General features: G+C 31.3%; 2 protein-coding genes, 1 long non-coding RNA gene and 1 other non-coding gene across 5 annotated transcripts in view; 1 reads left to right on the top strand and 3 right to left on the bottom strand.

Annotated features, from left to right (window-relative positions):
• Positions 1–2,014: 2,014 nt before the first annotated feature.
• Positions 2,015–3,727, bottom strand: LOC132745552 (uncharacterized). The gene has a single exon (XM_060734502.1). It carries the CDS (start codon positions 3,725–3,727, stop codon positions 2,015–2,017), a length of 1,713 nt encoding a protein of 570 aa, XP_060590485.1.
• Positions 3,728–8,247: 4,520 nt separating this feature from the next.
• Positions 8,248–11,234, bottom strand: LOC132745540 (uncharacterized). Its single transcript, XR_009627850.1, has 3 exons — positions 10,691–11,234; positions 9,514–9,632; positions 8,248–8,530 (listed from the first exon to the last, which is right to left on the bottom strand). It is a non-coding gene; the product is annotated as an uncharacterized LOC132745540 (long non-coding RNA).
• Positions 11,235–13,460: 2,226 nt separating this feature from the next.
• Positions 13,461–24,969, bottom strand: part of LOC132745549 (mucin-17-like) — a 96,919-nt gene continuing 85,410 nt past the window's right edge. For both annotated transcript variants that reach the window (XM_060734496.1, XM_060734498.1), the window contains one exon: positions 13,461–14,497. In XM_060734496.1, the coding sequence (XP_060590479.1) occupies positions 14,428–14,497 (70 nt within the window). In that variant the 3' untranslated portion in view covers positions 13,461–14,427. The remainder of the gene's footprint in view (positions 14,498–24,969) is intronic.
• Trnav-aac (transfer RNA valine (anticodon AAC)) lies at positions 15,245–15,317 on the top strand. Its single transcript has one exon. It is a non-coding gene; the product is annotated as a tRNA-Val (tRNA).

The raw sequence follows: 24,969 nt of genomic DNA, 5'->3' as shown, positions 1-24,969 counted from the left end.
GAATACATTGCACAGTATAAATACAATAATTGAATACATGACCCGGTATAAATACAATAATTGAATACATGGCGCGGTATAAATACAATAACTGAATACATGGCCCAGTATAAATACAATGATTGAATACATCGCGCAGTATAAAAACAATAATTGAATACATGACCCGGTATAAATACAAATGAATACATGGCGCGGTATAAATACAATAATTGAATACATGGCGCAGTACATATACAATAATTGAATACATGACCCGATATATATACAAAATTGAATATATACATGGCACAGTATAAATACAAAATTGAAAAAATGGCGCGGTATAAATACAATAATCAAATACATGGCACGGTATATATAACATGATTGAATGCATGGCACGGTAAAAATACAATCATTGAATACATGACCCGGTATACTGGTAAATACAACAATTGAATACATGGCGCGGTATAAATTAATACAATACATGTAATTGAATACATGGCATGGTATATATACAATGATTGAATTCCTGGTGCGGTAAAAATACAATGATCGAATACATGGCGTGGTATACATACAAAATTGAATACATGGCACAGTATAAATACAATAATCGAATACATGGCGCGGTATAAATACAATGATTGAATACATGACCCGTTATAAATACAATATATTTAATGGCCATAACTCAGCCAATAAGCATTCAAGTGGAAAACCTGTGTTATATGCGCAAGTACTCAAGCTACAAATCTATCCTGTAAAAATTCACTGAAATTGCATAAGTGCTATAAGAGGAGTAGTCCTGACAAACTTTGATATCAAAATCATTAAATGGCCACAACTCTGATTGAAGATTATTGAACCGGAAAATGCCGTCGATAATTATGCACAACTAGATTCGGTTTTGATAATTCCTGCAAAGTTTGGATGAAATTACACCAGTAAATATTGAGTAGTCAGGACAAGTTTTTTGACGGACAGACGGACGACCAAGAAGTGATAAGTGAACACTATATGCGGCCAATAATCTGTAGAGGCGACCATAAAAAATGGACACGTTCGCCGAGCTGAGTAGTACAGCTCGCCATGTTTTTCGCATAGTCGAGCTAAAAATAACAACAGCAGCGACAGCAACAACAGAACAACGTTTATTTATATAATTATATAAATGAAGTCATAGGTTTTTCATATCTTGATATTTTGGGTTAGAAGAAAATTAAATGGTTTGAAGTGCAATAAAAACTTAAAAGTTAATTTCTGTTAGCCTCAAAGTAGACTTACTAAAATTTCCTTGCTTTATTTGTTTCTTTGACCTTTTGTTTGAACATTAATGTTCTTAACCATAAACTGTAAATATAATAATTATTATCATTAATATTATTATTTTTTTTATTATTATTATAATAATATAAATTTTGTGAAAAATACAATATCAAAACTTTTTTTAGATTAATAAGAACTAAGATTTACAGAACTTCTAATTTTTCTTAAATTAAAGGCCCATTATGCCCACAAATGCTTTAATTTTTATTTCTCTAAAGCTTTTTATTTTGGTGAATTTCTAGAAATTCTAAATCTTATTAATTTGGACTATTACATGAACAAATATTTCTTCTTTTTTTAGGATTTTTTGACAATTAGTAAAAATGCAGTGATTAAATAATTGTTTAGAAATCGAAATAATACTTTGTTTGCTACTTTAATGACAAATAACTTCACATTTAGCGAGATTTCCTTCAGGTTACAAAGCAAGCATCTAAAACATCAAAAGTAAACAACCCAAATATCTTTAAACAAATATAAATCATTGATAAAATGTTTGAAGCATATATATATTATGTACAAGTACAGTAAAAATTGGTCATTACAAATGTCTTTATTGATGAAATATGTCTATGAAACTGAAAATGGAATCTTTGAATTTTAAAATTCATATAAAATATAGATACTATACATGTATAATGTGAGAGTTTCTGATACTACATGATAAATCTTTATCTAAGTTCTGCCTACGATATAAATATTAGTTGATATCAAACACTTTGATATCATCATTTGACCTGTCATATATAAACATCTTCGTCTGATCATCAGATATCGCCAAGCAAATTGGTTTCTCGACACCTTTCACAGCAATAGGAAGCACCTCTCTTGTATTTGGTGCAAGCATGTTAAGTCTATCACTGATACCTTCAAAACAAACAATAACTGCTCCATCATGTGTCATAATTAGTTTTCTTGGTGATTTCGTGTCAATTTTATCCTTTACTTTCCCATCAACAGTAAACTCAACAAGAACATTTTCATAGAAACCAGACACAATGAAGCTTTTGTTGTCGAAGTTACATAAAGCTATATAAAAAGGTGATGAACAATGTTTCCGGATATCAAACTCCTTCATTATGCTCCCTTCCATGTCAAGTAGCTGAACGCATGCTGGATTGCTGAAAGATACAGCAAGAACTCCGTGACGGTAGTCGATACCTCTACAGTTCTTTCTGACCTTAATACTGTGACTTTTAGAAATACCATTTGATGTATTTATGAATAGTATTTCACCTGTTGTGTTTATTGTTACTGCGAATAATCCTGTATTGATTTTAGTAATGTCCCATGGTTGACCATCCGTTTTGAAGCTACAGGTTATCTTATTCTCTTCTATGTTTAAAAGTTTAAGACAATAATTTTTAAAATCAACAAGCAAGAGTTTGTCACATGAAATTGTGTCTATTCCTGATATTGTGCATTTCTTTGTGTCGTCTGCTGGCCTGACATGAAGTCTCTTAAACAGCGTTGTTTGAACATCTTTCAGGCTCTTTTTGCTCTGTGTACGTAACTTCCGATTTTTTTCATTAATAACACCAATGGGACATTTGTCTGTTACAAGTTTTTCTAACTCTTGAGACTTCACAAAGTCAAATATTTCGATCTCACATTTAGATGCTAGCTCCTCTGTTGAAATCTGGCAGGCTTCAATCCTTTCATGGGCAAGTTTTGTCACTATAAACATTTGATTAATCTTATCTGAATTGTTACTTATTTTGTCTAGGCATTCTCTCATTTCAGTGTCCAAAGACTCAAATTCTTTTTGCATATGCTCAAGATGAGACACTTGTTCCGATGTCAGCTGATCTATTCCTTTCAGCAGATCTGCCTCAGCATTATCCAAATATTCATTAATCTCTTGTCGAAAAATGTGAATTTCTTTCATAATTTTTTCTCTCATTTCGTCAGCAGTCTTTATGTTATTTACAATATCACCTTGGTAAGATAAAATTCTACGCAGAAAGTTTTGCGTCTTACTCTTGATTTGCACGAGTTCCTCGCAAGTATCATAGTTGTCGGATACATCATTGACGAGTTTAACAGAACACGTTTTGTGGCTAAGGACCATACAATCTCCACATCCTAATCCTACAGAATTATGGTCTTCACAATAGAAATTTACTATTTCAGTATGATGGACTGAACACAACTCAGAACATGGATCTTTTTGCTTTTTTCCTGATATTGGCATTTCATTCTTTGACTTTATCACGTGATTTTTACTCATAGCCAATTTACGATGAACCTTAAGACATTGAGAACAGATAAACTCGTTACAGGTTTCACAGAATGCTTCCGCTTCTATTGTATCACCGTCACACTCACAAGGCTGGCAAAGAACCGTAAGTTGCCTCCCTTGGTTAGATGTTGAATGTTTATCGTCCCATTCTTTACGGCCTGATACCTCCATTTTGAATTTATGAAAATCAATACCACCATGAAATCAATGTAAATCCTCTCAATTTTTAAGCTATTGATATTAAATATTTCTCGTCACGTTTGACAACGTTAACAATTGCGAAAGTAAGTTATATCCTTAAATTGTTTTTCTTTCAAACACAATAAATGTAATCCCATATTTTGTCGGCTTGTTATACATAAACAGGAAGTTTAAATATTAGGACATATTCAAGGGGGCAACATTTTGGTTAAATTTATGACCAAAATAGTTACTTTTCTTTATTTGTGAAATTATGACGGGTATCGAATTACCATGTTACGATTATAAAGATAACTATGGAAGCCCTGGAGGGACATTTTAAATTAATATTTAATACTTAAAACTTAATATGATAACAAATGAATCAAATTATCAAAATTTTAAACGTCAGAGCAATATATGAATAGAAAAGTAATGTAATATTTTGCATGTTATTGCTAATTTTAATTGAATTTTCTATTTAAGCACTATCCTTCTAGCCCGTTACATAAATAAACAGAAAAACAATATTTGTGAATTTTGACTCTGTCATGTGTATTATTATTATTATTATTATTATTATTATTATTATTATTATTATTAATATAAATGCTACAGACTTACCAATATATTTGTATTGCTTACTTGTTTGTTATCTAAGCATTTTGGTATTTCTAGCATTTTTTTTAATCTTTTTAATTCAACTAGATCTATATAAAGTATATTATTTTGTTATTGTTTTTCTGAATAAAGTGTTTTAATTTCAATTTCAAATTTTATGTTTTAATGCATTTAGACCTATGTGAAGTTCCATTAATGTAAGAAATTCAAATTCTATGTTTTTAGGCATTATGTCTTCATGGAGATATTTAAATCAAGATTATAATGTGTTCAAAAATATACTTCGCTTTGAAAAATGAACACAACAAAAAACACAAACCAACGCACACACATAGACATAAATCCAATTGAAAAAGTTTAGATTTTCCGTACATTACAATGAGTACGACCTATTCAAAATGACCTGGGAAAAGTATCAAATGATTGTGTGACCCAGAATTGACATATACAGGGATAGAACATATAAAGTATGTGAAAAAGACAATAAACTTTACCAATATACAGCAAGTATGATTGTCAATGCAAACACCCCGTCACCGTTTCCGCAATCCATGTTATATTTATAATCATCGTAAAAATCTTCGTCTTGAATGTCCCTAATAAAGTCCGGGCAGCCTACCTGTGTCTTGTGCTGACTAATACACAATCAGATAACAAATGTGGGTTTTTTTTCGCGCCAAAAATTACAAATTAATGGATTACGACCCTTCTTTGCAGTCTTACGTATTAATAGCAAAAGATCATTTTTTTCCAAAATATAAATTGATACAGGTTTTCTAAGATATGCTATACTCTCGTGGAGGCAGTACAGTCAAATTCGTGTAAGTGGGTAGGAAAGAAAACACACAAAAATATCAAATTAAAATTGTATATGTTTTTTACACAGAAAAAGGATACGTGCGTTCTATAATTTAAGAGAAAAAAGAACAAATAACTACTATAATTGATCAGAAAAAGAACAAATAAATTCTATAATTTAGCACAAAAAAGAACAAATAAATTCTATTATTTAGCAGAAAAGAAAACAAATAAATACAACAATTTAGCAGAGGGGAAAAGAACAAATATATAAATTCTATAATTTTGCAGAAAAGGACTAACAAATATATTCTATAATTAAGCAGAAAAAAGAACAAATAAATTATATAATTAAGCAGACAAAAAAAGAAAAATAAAGTATATAATTTATCAGAAAAAAGAACAAATAAATTTTATTATTTGGCAGGAAAAAAAGAAAAGAACAATTTAAATAAATTCTGATTTAGCAGAAATCTATAATTTAGCAGAAGAAAAATCATGGCACTGTTTTACAAGAATATATCAATTTCATTAAAAAATATACGGAAAAAAAGTAGAGTAAGCAAATTTAGCCATATACAGTGTAAATAAAATTCATCGTAGATAATGATAGGCCAATCTGATTATACGGGGATACAATAAAACTGCACGTTTATAACGTCACTTTTCATTGAATAATTGTGACTTTAATATAAGAGATTCACATCTTTATTCTCTTAAAAAAATGATCAGCCTATCTGTTCGGTTTATATTTCTAAACAACCGTCTATATAGGGCCATATAACTTGTAAAATTTTTATAACAATAATTTACGAGCTGCTGTCAATTTTCTAAGAAATCTCACCTTTTCTAAAAAAGGGAAGTTTGCTGTACTATAAATTCGTTATAAATATTCCTGACAGGTTATAATGACCGTACATAAACGATTGTTTGCAATATAACCCTCCGCCTAGTGGATCGGGTTCTATTTCCAAACTGCCGTTTATATAGGACCATATTACCTATCAAAATCTTTAAAACTAATAATATACTTACACTGCCTTCGTTAGGCTGTGTTAATTGCCATGTCAATTGCTGGAACTCCGGCGGTTCATTATCGTCATTAATACGCAACGTGAGCGTCTCTACGTCATAATCAACGATTCCATCGTTAACGTAACATTCAATACGGTATTCTAACTGCCCGAGTATACTCATTTCTACACAGTCTATTTCATCTTTTGTGTTAATCTCACCAGCTGATGGTTGATGATGAAACAAATAATATGAAATAACACACTAAATATATACATGTATACAAATACGACATATCTCAAGTAAAATATAATGTCGTCTTTAAAGATATAGTATGCTCACCCTTGTGTAAAATATTTAAATCGCAGATTTATTTTCAAATCTACAAAATATTTACTGAATATGTTTAATTTGAATAAAAAGATGAATAATTATGTATAGGACGCTACGTTCCATATAATAGGTAACGTGAAGATGGCCACTGCTAGTTTTTTATTAACACTATATATTCATATTGTGACCTCCTATAATGTGTTGAAATTTTATTATAACATAATTATTTTCTTTGTGTGAAGTCAAATATGAAAAACAAAATCATCAAGGAAGGGTGGCGTTCAATGAACGCAACCCGCACACGACCCAGCAACACAGGACCACCGACAAGGAACCCAGTCGCAAAAAAAAAACATGTTATATTGTATATTTACAAATAGACTGTGTAACAATAATCAATATATCAAATTTGAGCCTAGTATATCTTTAAATATAAAGAAGTACAATGTGCTACACCTTACCTGCTTAATTTGGGTATCGAATCAACCCTGCTTCAAACCATTCGAATGTTAAAGAAATAAAATTATGAAAATTGACCCACTAATAGTTTACATCCTTGCTACACAGCACTGATTTACAGGCTGTCCTACCTCTATTCAGACGGCAATGGCTAATCACAATCTGACTAAAGTTCAGACCTATTTAAGTTATTTATTACCTGTGGATTTGATTGCCACAGTATTTGTTTCGCCATCTCTGTGTTTGAAAGCTATTTTAGTTATGCAATCAAACCATCCTTTACAGACAGGCATTACAAGAAGTATCAAAATATCGCTCTCCGTGGAAGTAAAGCAAATTGCTGATTTTTTGTTAGAAAAAAATGTTTGAAGTAATTTGAAACAAATAAACTGGAAATGACTGACTCAATTTTCATTGGACAATACTGTTTTGCCAGTTTACCTGCCGGCTTAATGAACATCGCCATATTTGACTCGAAATCGTGAAGATTACCTACTCAGTATTGGTTTTCCAGCGGTAAAAATTAGAAACTGCATCGCTTTCTAAATTGTGAAAGCTCGCCGATGATTGGCTGTTTGAAAGGTGAAGAGAAAATGTTATATTGGTGCCTGTCAGATCCTAATGAGTATCTTTAATTAAGAGCTGATTTTTATCAGAATGTGGTTACAGTAGGTTAGGAGTTAATACAGGGTATAACTCATTAAAATGTTCATGGTTGGTTATTTGAACATATCATGGCACTCTAGTTATTATAGCTTATGTTAATATATATATATTGTCATAAACTCAAATATCTACATTAATCAGTGACTTTTTACCTAATATGACGTTACTGACTTTATAATCTACTTTTTATTGGCTGTAGTTATACCTGAAATTATCAATTTGTTTTTTGCTGTTGTTAAGTTGTGAATGGCAAATATTATGTTAATTGAACAATAATTGATAATGGAAATAATTTTAATAGAATATAAAACTACATGAATTATAAAAAAGACTTCCCCACTAGTTTTAAGAATGGAGCTTTTCCGAAGCATTCTGAACGATAAAATGTAATAAGCTCACCATGAACCTTTAGTTCTGTTTAACATGAATAGATTTAACTGAATCCTCGTGATTTAACTCAATACAGGATCGGAGCAATACCTCTAGACGCTTGCAGAAATCATGATCATAAATTAGACAAATATCGTTGTTTTTTCACCATCGATTCTTACATTTTGCATTAATTATCGTATATAAATTGGTGTAAGAGATGAATTAGACGTTTTAAATTTCGTTCCCTTGGGGACTCGGCCCGGTGAATTTTCGTACTATTTGTTCTATAGTAAATCAGTCAAATTTGAGGCTTAATTCTGGATTCCACTGTTCTTGATGAATTATATACTGTCTTTAACTTTAAACATTAACACTATCTAAGTCCAATGAGGCCCAAAATATAATAGGTTAGCCATCTACTTTTTTCAGAAATCTTCATTCTGTTGTAACACTGTTTAAATTCACCTCTTTAAAAACTCCTGACAGCTGGTGGGTAGTACATCTTTCATCCTTCCACCAACAAATGAGTTCCTGGAGAATACACAAAAAATAACTTTTAAAGTCATCGTATAACACACAAAAACTACACACATGCAATAAATACACTTTAATTATGACCAATTTAACTAGAGATGACTTCAACTGGGCCATTTCAAAATTTTAAAGAACTACTTTCTAGACTACAACGGGTTGGGTCTAATTCCGTACCGGGTTGAGACCTAAATGAATCCAAATTTTAACTTAATCCAAAATTTATACTCATTTCCTAGTAATTTAGTGTTATACAGGTACAATCATATAGGTTTGACATGTCTCTAACAAATAACATTAATGCAGTACAATTTCTTAAATATGAACCTTCATGCGAAAAGTCAGGCTCGGCCAATAGGATTTTACGCAAAAATTTATATTACAAATTCTGTCATATCTTTTGATTCTGTCAATGGATTTTCTTCGAATAAAGTGTAATGTTACCGGCTAATGTCATACAGTTATTTTCATGAAAGAATAACACCTTATTGCTTAAAAATTGTAATAAAAACTCCATTTCTTTAAATGGGAGCATGAAATTTTAGGTTAAAATACAAGTAATCACAATTAAATGTGCTTTTTGCATAACTTTTTCCTTCAATATTGTAATAAAACTTACTGATTATGATTTTTACCTATATACAATGGCAAATCAAGTAAAGAACCAACATACACACCCTACATTGTTTGCTTAAGATATCAATAAAGACAAACAGAGGTAATCTTAAGGTTAGCAAAGAGGTTACCATATCACCATGGCCTATGTCTTCTGACAAAGTAAGATGAGCCAACTCTCACACAAATAAGGCTTAAAAAAGATGACACATACCGTCTCCCACTTTAAATCATTGAGAAGTCTTAATATAGTCAGAATTAGAGAAATTTACTTCTGATATACATCAAAATAACTACCAAATATTGCCCGAGCATTGGGAGTCGCTACCGTCAATAGCTGAAGTTTCAAACTAGACATAAGTTATTACCTTCTCAATATGTCCTGACAAAGCTGCTGCCAAACTGAGCTGAAGGAGTCCTTCCATAGATCTTTACCAGGGTAAGGTAAGGTCCTGTACTCAAACCCAGGCTTTGGTAACTGCACGGTCTGAAAAAATATGCAACACTAGTACATGCCTAAGAAAATTATAAAAGGCATTTATGCTGTAATTCTGATATCTGAAAAAGAAAGAAAAAAATGTCTTAATTAATCAATGGCTAGATTTGCTAATTCACACAGGAGAGCCTATATAAATATTGTGTGCTGAAAAATGCATGCCTGCATGAAAATAGCAGTTTAGACATTATAGATCTAACCTAAATTAACTGATGTAGCAGCTACAACAACAACAACAACAACAACAATCATATCAACTGTGTTATTCTAAATGAGCCAATTATCCATAAAGTACACTGTTCAATGACTAGAAAATATTTTATGTGTCTATATTAATAGCAAATACATTCTGCAACACAGCAAAACATCAAGTTTCACTACACTGAAAATGCCTGTATTTCCAAATTTATAAATCACATTTGTCCTGTTCAATAAAATGTCAGTTCTGCTTCATTGAAATACAAGAAAATTGTGAATATTTACATACTGATTACTACAGCATCAATCCTTTGCTGAAACATCAAAACATAAAATGTGTGGTCCATATGAGCAATAGGCTACTATGGTGCTTGTTCGAATCCCATGGCCGTGGCTTCTTGGGCCCCTTAGAGATCTCTGGAATGAGCTTGCCAATCACTTTTTTTTACCAATGTAACCAATCTGAAACCACACACTCCCCATTTCCTTGCAATGCATAATTTATCCATAATTTAAGATGCATTTCTCTAAAAAATATCATTTTCTATATAAATCTTATAAAAATAAGCAAGATTTATAATATATTGCTAAACACAGGGTGCAAAAGTAAAATTTATCAATTTATAAACTGCTTTTTACAAAATTTAAATTTCATTTTTTAATTCTAAATTTATCTTTACAGTTTTAATTCAATAAAATGTGGTTAATCTTTCATGCAAAAGCTCTGTACCCTTCTCCCTGCTTACTGACACAGTAGCAGACATCTACATTTGAAGGGGAGATAACAATAACAACATATATGTCCCAATTTAAAATGTCAAAATTTGAAATAAAATTTAAAATTTTCAAACCTGTCAGTTATCCTTTATTTTCCTGACTTCTTTTCATAAACACATCACTGATGCACAGTTTCATCCATATCCATCAACCAGTTCCAATTTTTCTTATTTCTTATCTAGGACTCGGCCCGGTGAATTTTCGTACTATTTGTTCTATAGTAAATCAGTCAAATTTGAGGCTTAATTCTGGATTCCACTGTTCTTGATGAATTATATACTGTCTTCAACTTTAAACATTAACACTATCTAAGTCCAATGAGGCCCAAAATATAATAGGTTAGCCATCTACTTTTTTTCAGAAATCTTCATTCTGTTGTAACACTGTTTAAATTCACCTCTTTAAAAACTCCTGACAGCTGGTGGGTAGTACATCTTTAATCCTTCCACCAACAAATGAGTTCCTGGAGAATACACAAAAAATAACTTTTAAAGTCATCGTATAACACACAAAAACTACACACATGCAATAAATACACTTTAATTATGACCAATTTAACTAGAGATGACTTCAACTGGGCCATTTCAAAATTTTAAAGAACTACTTTCTAGACTACAACGGGTTGGGTCTTATTCCGTACCGGGTTGAGACCTTGGGTGAAACATTTGCATTGACCGGTATATACCGGAATACGGTATTAAGTGTGGTGCACCAATCTCACTAAACATAAATAATAGACTGGTCCCCCGCACACTTCTAAAAACGTTTTCGGAGTCATTGATTTCCCTTATATGTCCCTTATATGCAATGACAACCAGTAATGTTTTTACGCATGCATTATTTCAGATACAAATATGAACTTGTGATATCAGTTTTAGGTTTAAATTTTATATCTGCTTTTGTTTATAGATTGCAATACTACTAATATTATTATGTTTCTGATCATAGAGAGCTTAATAAACAGGTGAGCGATTTCAGGGTCACCATGCACTCTTACTTATATATGTTGTCTAAATGCCGTGTCTGTAACAAGTGTGTCTTGCCACGTAATGCGCATTCATTATATAAGAAAACAGGAAAACAAACTTTCCGCTACTGTGTTAGTAAATTTAGTTAGAATTTTTGTTAAACGGGAAAAGGGGCTCTCAAAAAATTATTTTTCACTAAATTTTCAAGAAAATTTTATGCATTTTTTTGCCTTTTTTATCAATTTTTGTTTATTTTTAGGGGAAAACCCCCCAGTAAAACTTTAATTATTTTTTTATTCTAACTGCTAATTTTTGGTTTTTTTCCATCAATTTTTAGTTTAATATGATGCGATAGAAAGTAAATTGTCTGTTTTGCTTTTTCAGAGGTGACTTTGGTAACTAAAAAAATGTTCTTAAACAAACATTATTCAGCCAATCAAAATAACTTTCTCATGTAAATGTTTCTTTTCTTACAACCTTTCAATTTTATCATTTTCCTGACTACTGTTTTTAAGGGACTCTACGGAGGTATATGACATGACAGGACAGGAATTGTTTTTCGAGATTAATGTTCCATTATATATAGGTCTAGCCCAATAACTTGTATACAAACTTTCAGATCATTCACTTAATCTGTTTTCCCAGGATATTTATTGTAATTGTTAAAAATGGCTCATCAAAGAGCGTTGCGAGGCTTTTCATTCAAATCAGGCTAAGAATAACACAAAAAATACGATTTTAATCAGTTTTATTTCCGAGTATATTTCTGAACTATCTTTTGTACATATTTCTGTTTCAAGTGCTCCCAGTTGATTAATGTAAGAAATTCAAATTTTATGTTTTTAGGCTTTTGGTCCTCAATGGAGTACCTTTACTAACTACATTTAACATTTTTCATGTACATTTTATCTAACAGTGTAAAATTTGTATTTGAATGAAATTGCAATCGAGAATATAAATTATAATTTCTTGTTGATTTTGCCCCTGTGAAGTATATATTGTGTTTGTTTGTTTTTAAAATAAGGGCATACTTAATTACTTATTATTCAGATAAATTATTATGCTTGTTTTCAGGTCAGAATTGACCTGAATCATGATGGTGAATTCATGAGCCAAACTGTCGCTGTAATTCAACTATATTAAATAAATATAGCATTAAAAGAACGCTCGTTATCTTTGTCCTTTATCGTATCCGTTGCCATTACTTGCCCACAGTGGTATTGTTATATTGTTATGCAAAATCAATTTGAAGCAAATGGTGTTACAAAGCATGTTTACTGTGGTTTTAGAGCTTGTGTTCCTCTGGCATTTTCTGACTTGATTGTGCTTGGCCCGTAATGACCCATTTTAAATGATTACATGGCTCGAATTAAACGCAGTAATACAGATTTTTAAATGATTACATGAACCGGTATAAATACAATACGCAAGGGCCATTACTCAGCCAAAAATCATTCAAGTTGAAAACCCGTATTATATGCGCAAGTACTCTATCTATCCGATAACAAATAACCGAAATTGCTTAGGTTCTATAAGAGGAGTATTTCAGACAAACTTTGATATCAAAATAATTAAAGGGCCACAACTCTGATTAAAAATCATTGAACCGGAAAATACCGTCGATATGCACAACTAGACTCGGTATTGATCATTCCTGTAAAGTTTTGATGAAATTACACCAGTAAGTTTTGAGGAGTAGTCAGGACAAGTTTTGTGACGGACAGACAGACAGACAGACTACGAAGAAGTGATAAGTGATCACTAGTGTCGACAATTCTCTGTAGAGGCGACCAAAAAAAAATGGACACGGACGCTGAGGTGAGTAGTGCAGCTTGCCATGTTTTCGTATAGTCGAGCTAAAAACAACAAAACAGCAACAGCAACAACGTTTATTTAGTTATCATGCCGACACAATAATAGTTGGTGTGACAACCAGTCTGTCATATCAAAATAGTCATAGGTTTTTCATTTTTGTTTAAAAGAAAATTAAATCATTTAAAGTGCATTAAAAACTAACAAGTTAATTTCCATTAGCCTCGAAGTAGAGTTATTAAAATTTCCTTTCTTTATTTTTTTCTTTTACCTTTTGTTTGAACATTAATGTTCTTAAACATAAACTAGAAATACATGTACACACACGTAACAAATACATAAACGAAAGAAATAATAAATGACCAAAGGAACGGATTTAAATAAATTTCAAATGAATTAACTTATTCGTCCATCCAACCAGATAGATAAGTAACCTCAGTAATTCGAAATTCAACGACCTTCGACCCTATTTCATAATGATCCGTATTTGTCGTAATACTTCAGGCCACTCATGCTCCAGAAATGTTTTTATTTTACATTCTGAAAAACCTTTTATTTTTGATGTCCTGTTTTTGTTTCCATAAAGTTTCTCATTGACCAATTACTAGAACCTTGTTTCATTTCTATGGCTTTCTGAAAATTAATGCAATTATAGTAATTTAGAATTTTAACATAACTTTGTTTACATTTGGCAACATTTATGACAATTTGTTTGCAGTGCTACTCTCATCGGTGATAAGCATCTATCATGATCTAAAATCGATATTTAAACACGATAAAATTCATATTTGCCCCTTCTAAAGATTGAAAAAAATATTTGTGTCTGAGGCATAGTGTGCCTTTAAATAATGGTCGGTATGAAAATCATAAAAATACACATAATTATGCTTAATTACATATCTACTAGTGGTCAGTTAGCAGATACATGTAGTATCATTGTAATAATTACAATATCACAATGTTAATGTTTCATGAGAAATGTGTTTATACAATTATGTTCTTCCTTGTACACCATAGTTTCAAAAAAGTCGTCAGTTCATCCATGAGCTGTTATTTAGGGGAATATCTTGACCAAGATTGGCCTTTTCACGTGCCCAATAACTGAAAATATAACAGGTATTTTTAGCTTGTTTAAAAAAGGAAAATATTACTGTATGTAGAAGATATGATCATAAACAAATTCCTGACAAGGTAAACTTGAAACATTGTGTCTTATTATAATGATAAATTTGTCAGTTTAGTTGCAAACTTCAACTACCACAGTCCTGAACACGCCGCTATGCCAGGATGGTTTTATAACGTTTATGTACTGGACAAAAATGACGTTATTCAACAGAAAAGTATTGTTATGTATCGATACACTTCCTTTTTGCAGGCTATGATATTTGAAGATGATACCTCAAATACATTCTGAGAAAAAAAATGTGTCTGTGCAAAGGCTATAGAGATCACGCTAAAGAGACTAATGGTTTTACTTTAGAGTTAATTATTAACGCGTTAACTGTATAAAAGAAAGAAAAATACTTTCCATATATACATACTTATGCATCAATAAATCGCCGTTTAACATTTGAGCCGGTTTTGGAGGCGGTGTCACTACCTTTTGAACAGTTTGCACAACAGGGGTAGCAACCTTTTGTACAGGTGTTTGAACAAGTTTTACCGGCTTCACAACCTTTTTCACCACTTGCCGCTGAACGGGGACAGCTGTAAAATTAACATGTGTTTGTAATTTAAAGCTATTTTAATCAGTTCTGCAACTAGTACTGGTCAACTGATTAACATCCTGTCATATTGACAAGAAGGTCACGTGAATATCTAATATACTTTAAATATGTAGAACCAACTGTTTCCGTGGTGTAGTGGTTATCACATCCGCTTAACACGCGGAAGGTCCTGAGTTCAATCCTCAGCGGAAACATTCTTTTTCATTATTTACTTTTGAAATGTATAACTTTATAGGGTAAATGAGCTCGTTAACTCTCATGTACAATAATGTATATATAATTAATTTCTAAAATCACGTCTGTAACAAATATATACAGAACAGCCTCCGTGGCCTAATGGATAAGTCATCGGCCTCCTAAGCCGGGGATTGCGGGTTCGAGTCCCGCCGGAGGGTTTTTATGAAGCCTTTTGACATATTCTTGGGATTTTCAGAAACAAATTTAAGTATCCATGGATCTTCTAATCTATATTGATTATATTGTCAGTAAATTGTATTGCACAAACGTTATTTGATTATTGTATCATAGTTTGGGCACATTTCTTTTGAGTTAAATCGTATAAATATACATGAACAGTGCGTTAATTGGAGTGAAGCGCACTCCATACCAAGCCCATTGATTGGCTCATTTGCTGGGGTTTACTTATTGTGATGGCAGAGAAAGGGAAAGCGACAGAAATATCACATTCAGATGCTCGTTCAATGGTTAACTTTTTTTCTTGGGTTTCATTTTGTGACAACAGGGTACGTGATTTTATGTTTGTCTATGATATAAAAGAGAAAGATCATCAAAACACTCAGCAATCTGATTTATACTGTACAAATCTTGTATGCTCGTGTTTTGATGCTCTTTCTATTACTTGTAATTCTAATATTATTTGATTACTATAAAAGTTATAATTGTTAACCCATTACCGCATGAGCATTTTGTGAAAAATGGCTGATTTCATTGAAAAGTCTCCCGTTACAGGTTCAAGCTGCTATAAAACTATAAAAACTGCTTCAATACTAATCAAACTTGGCACAAATGTTGACTGGACCATTGCCTTTGTAACAACAACATGCTCAGTCTTAATTTCCTGTTACCATGGCAACTAGGGTACATCTCAAAATTGCCAAAAAATCACTATTTTGCGTTGATTTTTTCCATCAAAATTGATTTCAAATGCCACTTCCAAAGGGCTTGAGATAGAGTCAAAGGCTTTTCAGCATTGGTTACACGTTACCTTATGATCGACCTGGGGTCATTTTTAGCCTCACACAAGTCCAAAACTTTCTTGGCGATGAGAGGGACTACCGCCCCCTTCAAACCCCCCAAACATAAGGGGCACACCCCCCTTCTGGCAACCCACTGATGTATCTTTTGGATGGAAGACGGCACCGAAAAAGTGGTCACGTTTTTAAACAACATTTCTCAAACAAATACAAGTGTTGGGGCGTAAATAAAAAGGCATTTTTTCACCATTTGAGAGAGCCAAAGGGGGGGGGTGAAAAAGGCGTAGAAAGGCGTATACATGTATATCTGGTAATGGGTTAAACAGAAAATGATGAAAATACATGAAATTACCCAAAAACGGGGTTTTCCATGTTAAAACATGGCCTAGTATATAATTTTAAAGATTGTTGTTTTGTAGAATTTTTTATTTTTTTCATTTACAGAAAATGATGAAAATACCTGATATTACCCAAAAACGCGTTTTTCCATGTTAAAACATGGCCTAACATATAATTTTGTAGAAAAATTGTTGTTTTGTAGAATTTTTTATTTTTTTCATTTATAATAGTCTCTGTAGCCATGCACTTTACAACAAATGCTTTCTAAAACCTCTGGCTAATATAACAAGATGAAATATTTCAGCATGTTTCATTTGTCCTTTAATTTGTGTAATAACAAATAATGAAGTTTATAAATGTGCTGCATATTGAGAAATGGAAAAAAGGATGATTTTAACAACATTTCAAAGACACTATTAACAGTTTGATATTGTTACAGGTGTACAACTAAATGTCAAGCACTTAAGGACACCTCATTTATCATTACAGACATAAACTCAGAATATCTGACATTTTTGGAACAAATGTAATGAAGTGATGTTAAAACTACAGTTGTTGCTAACTAATTCTTCAAATATATTTCAAATATGTTGTCTTAGGTAAAACAATGTTAGTTATGAAATTCGTTTTTTTTATAAACCCATTATGGGGATAACCACAAGATTACCATTTATCATACTTTATGAAAATGTCGTTTATTATAAAAACAACATGCTAAAATGCTCTGATTTTAAATGTATTTTGTTGTGAATAACCCCAAATATTTTAAAACAATTTTTAAAAATCATTAAAATTTTTTAAAGCATTATGTATTATTAATTATATTAAAAAAATGGTCATTCAATTGCTTTTTATGAATATGTTTTAAAATAAAATGGAAATCTTTGAATTTTAAGTTTATAAAATTAATACGTATACATGTTAACGTAATTTTCGAAATTCTTTTTAACCTTTATCGGGTTTTCCTACGATATTAAATATCAATTTTTTCAAAATTTTTATAAATCGTTTATTTCAAAAAAACTTTTTGTCTATATAGAATCGCAATGAACGGGGTTTTCGACCCCTTTCACGAAATGGAGTCACTTTTGTTTTTGGTAACCATTTAAGTCTATAAAAATCCTTCCAACAAAAAATAATTTTCCTAGTTATAAAAGTTTTTTAAATTTTATTAAATCTTTTTTATTTATTTTTTTTTCCCTAACAGAAAAACTCTAAAGCTTTTTTTAAGTATAAAAATGAGCTTTTGTTGTCTTTTTAATGAAGCTATATAATGGGGAAAAACATAACAATGTCCCCGGGATATCAACTCTTTATAGTTTCCTTTCATGTAAAGTGCTAAACCCCTGTTTTCGAACGATAAAAAAAAGAACTCCGTAGGTAGTCACCTGTACGTTCTTTCTGCCCTTAATACGTCTTTTAGAAATTTCATTTGATGTATTTACGAATAGTATTTCACCTGTTGAGATTATAGTTACTGCGAATAAGCCTGAATTGATTGTAGTAATATCCCATGGATGACCATCTGTTTTATATATACAGCTTATCTTATTCTCTTCTACCTTTAAAAGTTTTAGACAATAATTATCACAATCAACAAGCAAAAGTTCATTACATGAAATTATTGCCATTCCTGTTATTAAGCATTTCTCTCTGTCGTCTGCTGACCTGATATGAAGACTCTTTATTAGCGTTGTTTGAACATCTTTCAGGCTCTTTTTGTTGTGTGTACGTAACTTCCGCTTTTTCTCATTGATAACACCAATGGGACGTTTGTCCGTTACAAGTTTTTCTTACTCTTGAGACTTTACAAAGTCAAATATTTCAATATCATATTTAGACGCTAGCTGCTCGGTTGAAATCTGGCAGGCTTCAATCTTTTCATGAGCAAGTTTTGCTGTTACAAACAATTGATTTATCTTATCTGAATTTTTACTTATTTTGTCTTGACATTCTCTCATCTCAGTTTCCATTGACTTAAATTCTTTTTCCATTTCCCCAAGCTGTGACACTTGTTTCGATGTCAGCTGATCTATTCGTTTTATCAGATCTGCCTCAGTATTGTCCAAATATTCGTTAATCTCTTGTCGAAAAATGTGTATTTCTTTCATAATTTTTTCTCTCATTACTTCAGCAGTCTTTATTTCATTTACAATATCACCTTGGTAAGATGAAATTCTACGGAGGAAGGTTTCCGTCTTTTTCTTGATTTGCACGAGTTCCTCACAGGTATCATAGGTGTCGGATACATCACTGACGAGTTTAACAGAGCACGTTTTGTGGCTAAGGACAATACAATCTCCGCATCCTACAGAATTATGGTATTCACAATAGAACTTTATTATTTCAGTATGATGGACTAAACATAACTCCGAACATGGATCTTTTTGCTTTCTCCTTGTTATTGGCATTTCATTCTTCGACTTGATCACGTGATTTTTTAGTCATAGCCAATTTACGATGAACCTTTAGACATGGAGAACAGATGAATCGTTACAAGTTTCACAGACGCCTCCGCTTCTATTGTATCACCGTCACACTTTACAAGGCTGGCAAAGAACTGTAAGTTTCCCTCCCTTGGTTAGATGTTGACTGTTTATCGTCCCATTCCTTACGGGCCTGATACTTCCATTTTGAATTTATGAAAATCAATCTTTATACCACAATGAAAATCAATGTGAATCCTCTCAAAGTTTTAAGTTATGATATAAAATGTTGCTCGTCACGTTTGACAACGTTAACAACTGCGATAGTAAGATAAATCCTTTCATTGTTTCTATTTCAAAACCTGATAAATGTAATCTGTTTGATGTAAAGTTTATCTTTAAATAAACAGAGGGTTTTAAATATTAGAACATATTCAAGGCCTTAGGGGCAACAATTCGGTTAGAATTATGACCGAAATTATTACTTTTCTCTATTTATCGATGTTATCAGGGGGTACTGAATTACCATGTTACATTTATAAAGATAACAAATAAATCAAATTATCAATTTGAAAATGTTAAACCTCAGAACAATGAATGAATACATAAGTAATGTATAAATAGTCCAAATATATTGAAATTTGCATGGTATTGTTAAAATTAATTTTCTATTTAAGCACTACGTAGCCCACTGTCCCAATTTTTGCGAATTTGGACACTGTCACGTGTATTATTATTATTATTATAATTATTATTATTATTATTATTATAAACACTACAAACTTACCAAATTATTTGTTTTGTTTACTTATTTGTTAACTAAGCATTTTGATTTATAAGAATTAGCATGCAAATCGATTTTCACTTATGTTTAGTATATTTGTTTGTTATTTTTTGCTGATTGTTTTTTTTTTCTGAATTAAGTATTTTACCTATTTGTAAGACATTCAAATTATATGTTTTAATGCATTTAGACCTCAGCGGATTTCCTTAAATTATTTAAGGAGTTCGAATTCTATGGTTTTAGGCTTGTTAAGATTTAAGTTAAGATTTCAGTTAAGATTTCCATTTCAAGAGTATGATAGGGTCAAAAATAAAAATACACTTCGCTTTAAAAACAAAACAAACACAAACACAAAACACACACACACACATACACGCACACACACAGATAAAATAAATAGATTTTTTTAGATTTTCCGTACATTATAATGAGTAAAAGCTATTCAAAATGACCTGAGTCAAAGTATCAAGCTATTGTATGTCCCATAATTGACCTATACATTGTCAATGATAAGCACCCCGTCACCGTTAACGCAATCCATTTTATATTCATGATCGTCGTTAATATCTTCGTCTTGTATGTCCTCATCAAAGTCCGGGCAGCCTACCTTTGGCCCATGCTAGATATACACAAGAAAACAATCAGAGAAAAAATGTGTTGTTTTTTTTTTGTGCCAAAATTACAAGTTGATGGATGACGCCCTCTTCTTTGCAGTCTTACGTACTGATAGCAAAAAATCTTAAATTTTCCAAAAGGCAAATTGATACATTTTTTACTCGTGGAGTACAGTCAAATTCTTTCAAATGTCTTTCATAACAAAAGAAAAACACACACACAAAGCACACATTAAAACTTATACAATTTTTACACAGAAAAAGGACACGTTCGTTCTATAATTTAGTGGAAAAAAGAACAAATCAAACAATTTAGCAGAAAAAAGAGCAAATATATTATTTAATCTAGCAGAAAAAAAGAACACATAAATTTACATGGAAAAAAAACTTATTAATTCTATAATTAAGAAAATTAAAAAAACTTAGCATAAATAAGGAACAAATAAATTCTATAATTAAGCAAATTTAGCAGAAAAAAGAATATATAAATTCATAATTTAGCAGATGAAAGAACAAATAAATTCTACAATTTAGCAGAAAAAATAATTTCACTGTTCGGATAAACCAAAAAAAATACGGGGAAAATAGAATAAGCAAAATTTAGCATATAAATAAAAAACATCTAGTAATAAAAATTGATAACCCGGGGGGCGATGAAACGCACTTTTAACGGGCACTTTTTATTGAATCGAGACGATTCTATTTTAGTTATAACAAACTCGGGGATTTTCCCAAAAAACCCCTTTATATATGGCCCTTAATTTGTTAAAAATCTTTATCCGAAAAATTTAAAAACGCAACATCTTCTTTTTTTAAAAAAAGTAAAATTTCTTATAAACGAAAAAATATTGTTTTTTCATTTTATTTTTAATTATTAAAAGTCCCCAAATTTTCCTATGAAAAAAGAGTTACAAACGTCAGTATTACATTATTATAAAAAAACTTTTTTACTGCCCTTTTAAAGTCATTTATTGGGTAATCGTACGTTTTAAAATTATAATTTTATTTAGGACCATATAAGCTATCAAAAATCTTTATAACTAATAATATATCTACACGGCCTTCGTTAGGTTGTGTTAATTGCCATGTCAATTGCTGGAACTCCGGCGGTTCATTATCGTCATTAATTCGCAACGTGAACGTCTCTACGTCAGAATCAACGTATCCATCGTTTACATAACATTAAACATGGTTTTCTAACTGCCCAAGTATACTTATTTCTTCATAGTCTGTTACATTTTTGGTGATAATCTCACAAGCTGATGGTTGTTGATGAAACAAATACGAACTGAATATAAACATGTATACAAATTCGACAACGCTTTTTTTTGTTTTCGAAATCGTGAAAATTACCTACTAATTATTGGTTTTTCCACCGGTTAAAATTCAAAACTGCATCGCTTTAAAAATTGTTTAAGCTCGCCGATGATTGGCTGTTTGACAGGTCACGAGAAAATGACCTTTTGGTGCCCATCAGATCCTAATGCATTAAGAGTTGATTTTTATCAGATTGTCGTTAATTACTTACTATACCAGTAGGTAAGGGGCTAATACAGGAAAGTACTCCCTAAAATGTCCATGGTTGCCATTGTTACTTCGAACATATAGCAATTATTGTTTATAAATTGTCATAAACTCATATATTTGCATTTATGAAATTATGAGAGCCGTTCAGTGTTTTTTTACCTAATATAATGCTAATGACTTCATAATTTACTGTTTCATTGGCTGAAATTATGCCTGAAAATATCTGTAATTCAGTAATTAATGCACGGATCCTTAAGTGACATTATGCTCTTCTTTTTTGCTGTCACGTTGTGACTGGCAAATATTATGGTAATTAAACAATGATTGATAATGGAAATAATTTATGATACAACATAAAGAATTATAAAAAAGACTGCCCTCACTTGTTTCAAGAATGGAGCTTTTCCGAAGCATTCTGAACGATATAATGTTATAAGCTCATCATGAACCTGTAAGTATGTTTAACATAAATGGATTTAACTCAATCCTCATGGATTTAACTCAATACAGGATTGGAGCAATATACCACTAGACGCTTGCAGAAATCATGATCACAAATTAGACAAATATCGTTGTTGTTTTTTTCATCAATTCTTACATTTTGCATTCATTATCGTATATAAATCGGTGCGTACGTTACAAATTTCATTCTTTTGGGTAAAAAGGCGAAATTCTAGCACATAATCATTTAATCGCATTGACCGGTATTTACCGGAATACGGTATAAAGTGTGGTGCTCCAAACATGTTTTAGTCTCACTCAACATAAATAATAGGCTGGTCCCATGCGCACTTCTAAAACGTTTTGGGGTTCATTGATTTTCCTTATACATGTATGTCCTTATATGCAATGACAACCAGTAAATGTTTTTACACATGCACTATTTCAGATACAAATATGAATTTTATGATATCAGTTTTAGGTTAAGGTTTTATTTCTGTTTCTGTTTTGTATCTGTTTATATTTTGTTTATAAATTGTTATAGTACTAATATAATTATGTTCCTTATCATGGAGAACTTTATAAACAGGTGAGCGATTTTAGGGCCATCATGGCCCTCTTGTTGATATAATTATGTTGTCTAAATGCCGTGTCTGTAACAAGCGTGTCTTGCCACGTAATGCGCATTCATTATATAAGAAACAAAAAAAAAACTTTCCGTGACAAATATTCAGCTACTGTTTAAGTAAATTTCTTTGTGATTTTGTTAAAGATAATTTCAAGCAATTTTATGGCCTTGTTTCATCAATATTGTTTACTAAGATGGAGACACCCATGGACAACATTATTATTTTTTTTATCATTATTAATATTATTTTATTTTTAACTGCGCAATATTTGATCTTTTCTCATCTAATTTTAGTTTTATATGATGCAATAGAAGGTAAATTGTCTGTTTTGCTTTCTCAGAGGAGACTTTTGTAACTAAACAAATGAGCTTAAACAAACATTTCAGCCAATCAAAATAACGTTCTCGTGTAAATGTTTCTTTTCTTACAACCTTTCAATTTTATCATGTTCCTGACTTTTGTTTTTAAAGGGACTCTACGGAGGTATATGACATGACACGACTGGAATTGTTTTTCGAGCTTAATGTTCTATAAGATGTAGGTCTAGTCCAATAACTCGTATACAAACTTTCAGATCATTCACTCAATCTGTTTTCCCAGGATATTTATTCTAATTGTTGAAAATGACCCAACATTGAAAAGTGTAGCAAGACTTTCCACTCGAATCAGGCTAAGAGTAGCACAAAAATACGATTTTCTATCAGTTTTTCGAGTGTATTTCTGAATTACCTTTTGTATATATTTCTGTTTTAAATGCCCCAGCTGATCAATGTAAGAAAATCAAAGTTTATGTTTTGAGGCTTTTGGTCCTCAATGGAGTACCTTTACTAACTACATGTAACATTTTTCATGTACATTTTATCTGATATTGTAAAATTTGTAATCTAATGAAATTACAAACGATAATAATTTATAATTAATACCTTGTTGATTCCCCCCCCCCCGCACCCCTGTTAAGTCAATATTGTGTTTATTTGTTTCTAATATAAGGGAATTAATTACTAAATTATTATTCTGGTAAATTATTATGCTTGTTTACAGGTCAGGATTGACCTGAATTATGAAGGTGAATGCCAAACTGTCACTGTAAATCAAATATATTAAATAAATATAGCATTAACACAACACTTGTTATCTTTGTTCATTATCATATCCATTGTCATTACTTGCCCAGAGTGGTATAGTTATATTTTGAATAGCGAATGGTGTTACATAGCATGCTTGTGTTCCTCTGGCACTTTCTGACTTGATTGTGCATAGACCGGTAATAATTTCACGGTTCGGTAATAACGCATTTTAAATGATTTCATGACCCGGTATGATAACAATAACTTAATACATGGCGTGGTATAAATACAATAATTGAATACATTCAGCGATATAAATACAATAATTGAATACAGGGCCCGGTATAAATACAATAATTGAATACATAGCGCGGTATAAATACAATAATTGAATACATGACCCATTATAAATACAATAATTGAATACATGGCGAGGTATAAATACAATAATTGAATACATGGCGCCGTATAAATACAGTAATTGAATACATGACCCGGTATAAATACAATAATTGTATAGTTACGGTAATTGAATACATGGACCTAGTATAAATACAATAATCGAATATATGGCAAAGTAAATATACAAAATTAAATACATTAAATACATAAATACAATAATTGAATACGTGGCGCGGTATAAAATAATAATTGAAAACATGACCCGGTAAAAATATAATAATTGAATACATGACACGGTATAAATACAATAATCGGATACATGGCGCGGTATATTTACAATGATCGAATTCCTGGCGCGGTAAAAATACAATGATTGAATACATGGCAAGGTATATAGTTATAC

This window comes from Ruditapes philippinarum, unplaced genomic scaffold (assembly GCF_026571515.1).
Source record: "Ruditapes philippinarum isolate M1 unplaced genomic scaffold, ASM2657151v2 ctg1988_1_1_1_1, whole genome shotgun sequence".
NCBI classification, from domain to species: domain Eukaryota; kingdom Metazoa; phylum Mollusca; class Bivalvia; order Venerida; family Veneridae; genus Ruditapes; species Ruditapes philippinarum.
This window is presented reverse-complemented; position numbering and strand designations above follow the sequence as displayed.

What these genes read in the sequence shown, in the direction of transcription:
- LOC132745552 (XM_060734502.1), bottom strand. Translation starts at nt 3,727, where the DNA reads ATGGAGGTATCAGGCCGTAAAGAATGGGACGATAAACATTCAACATCT.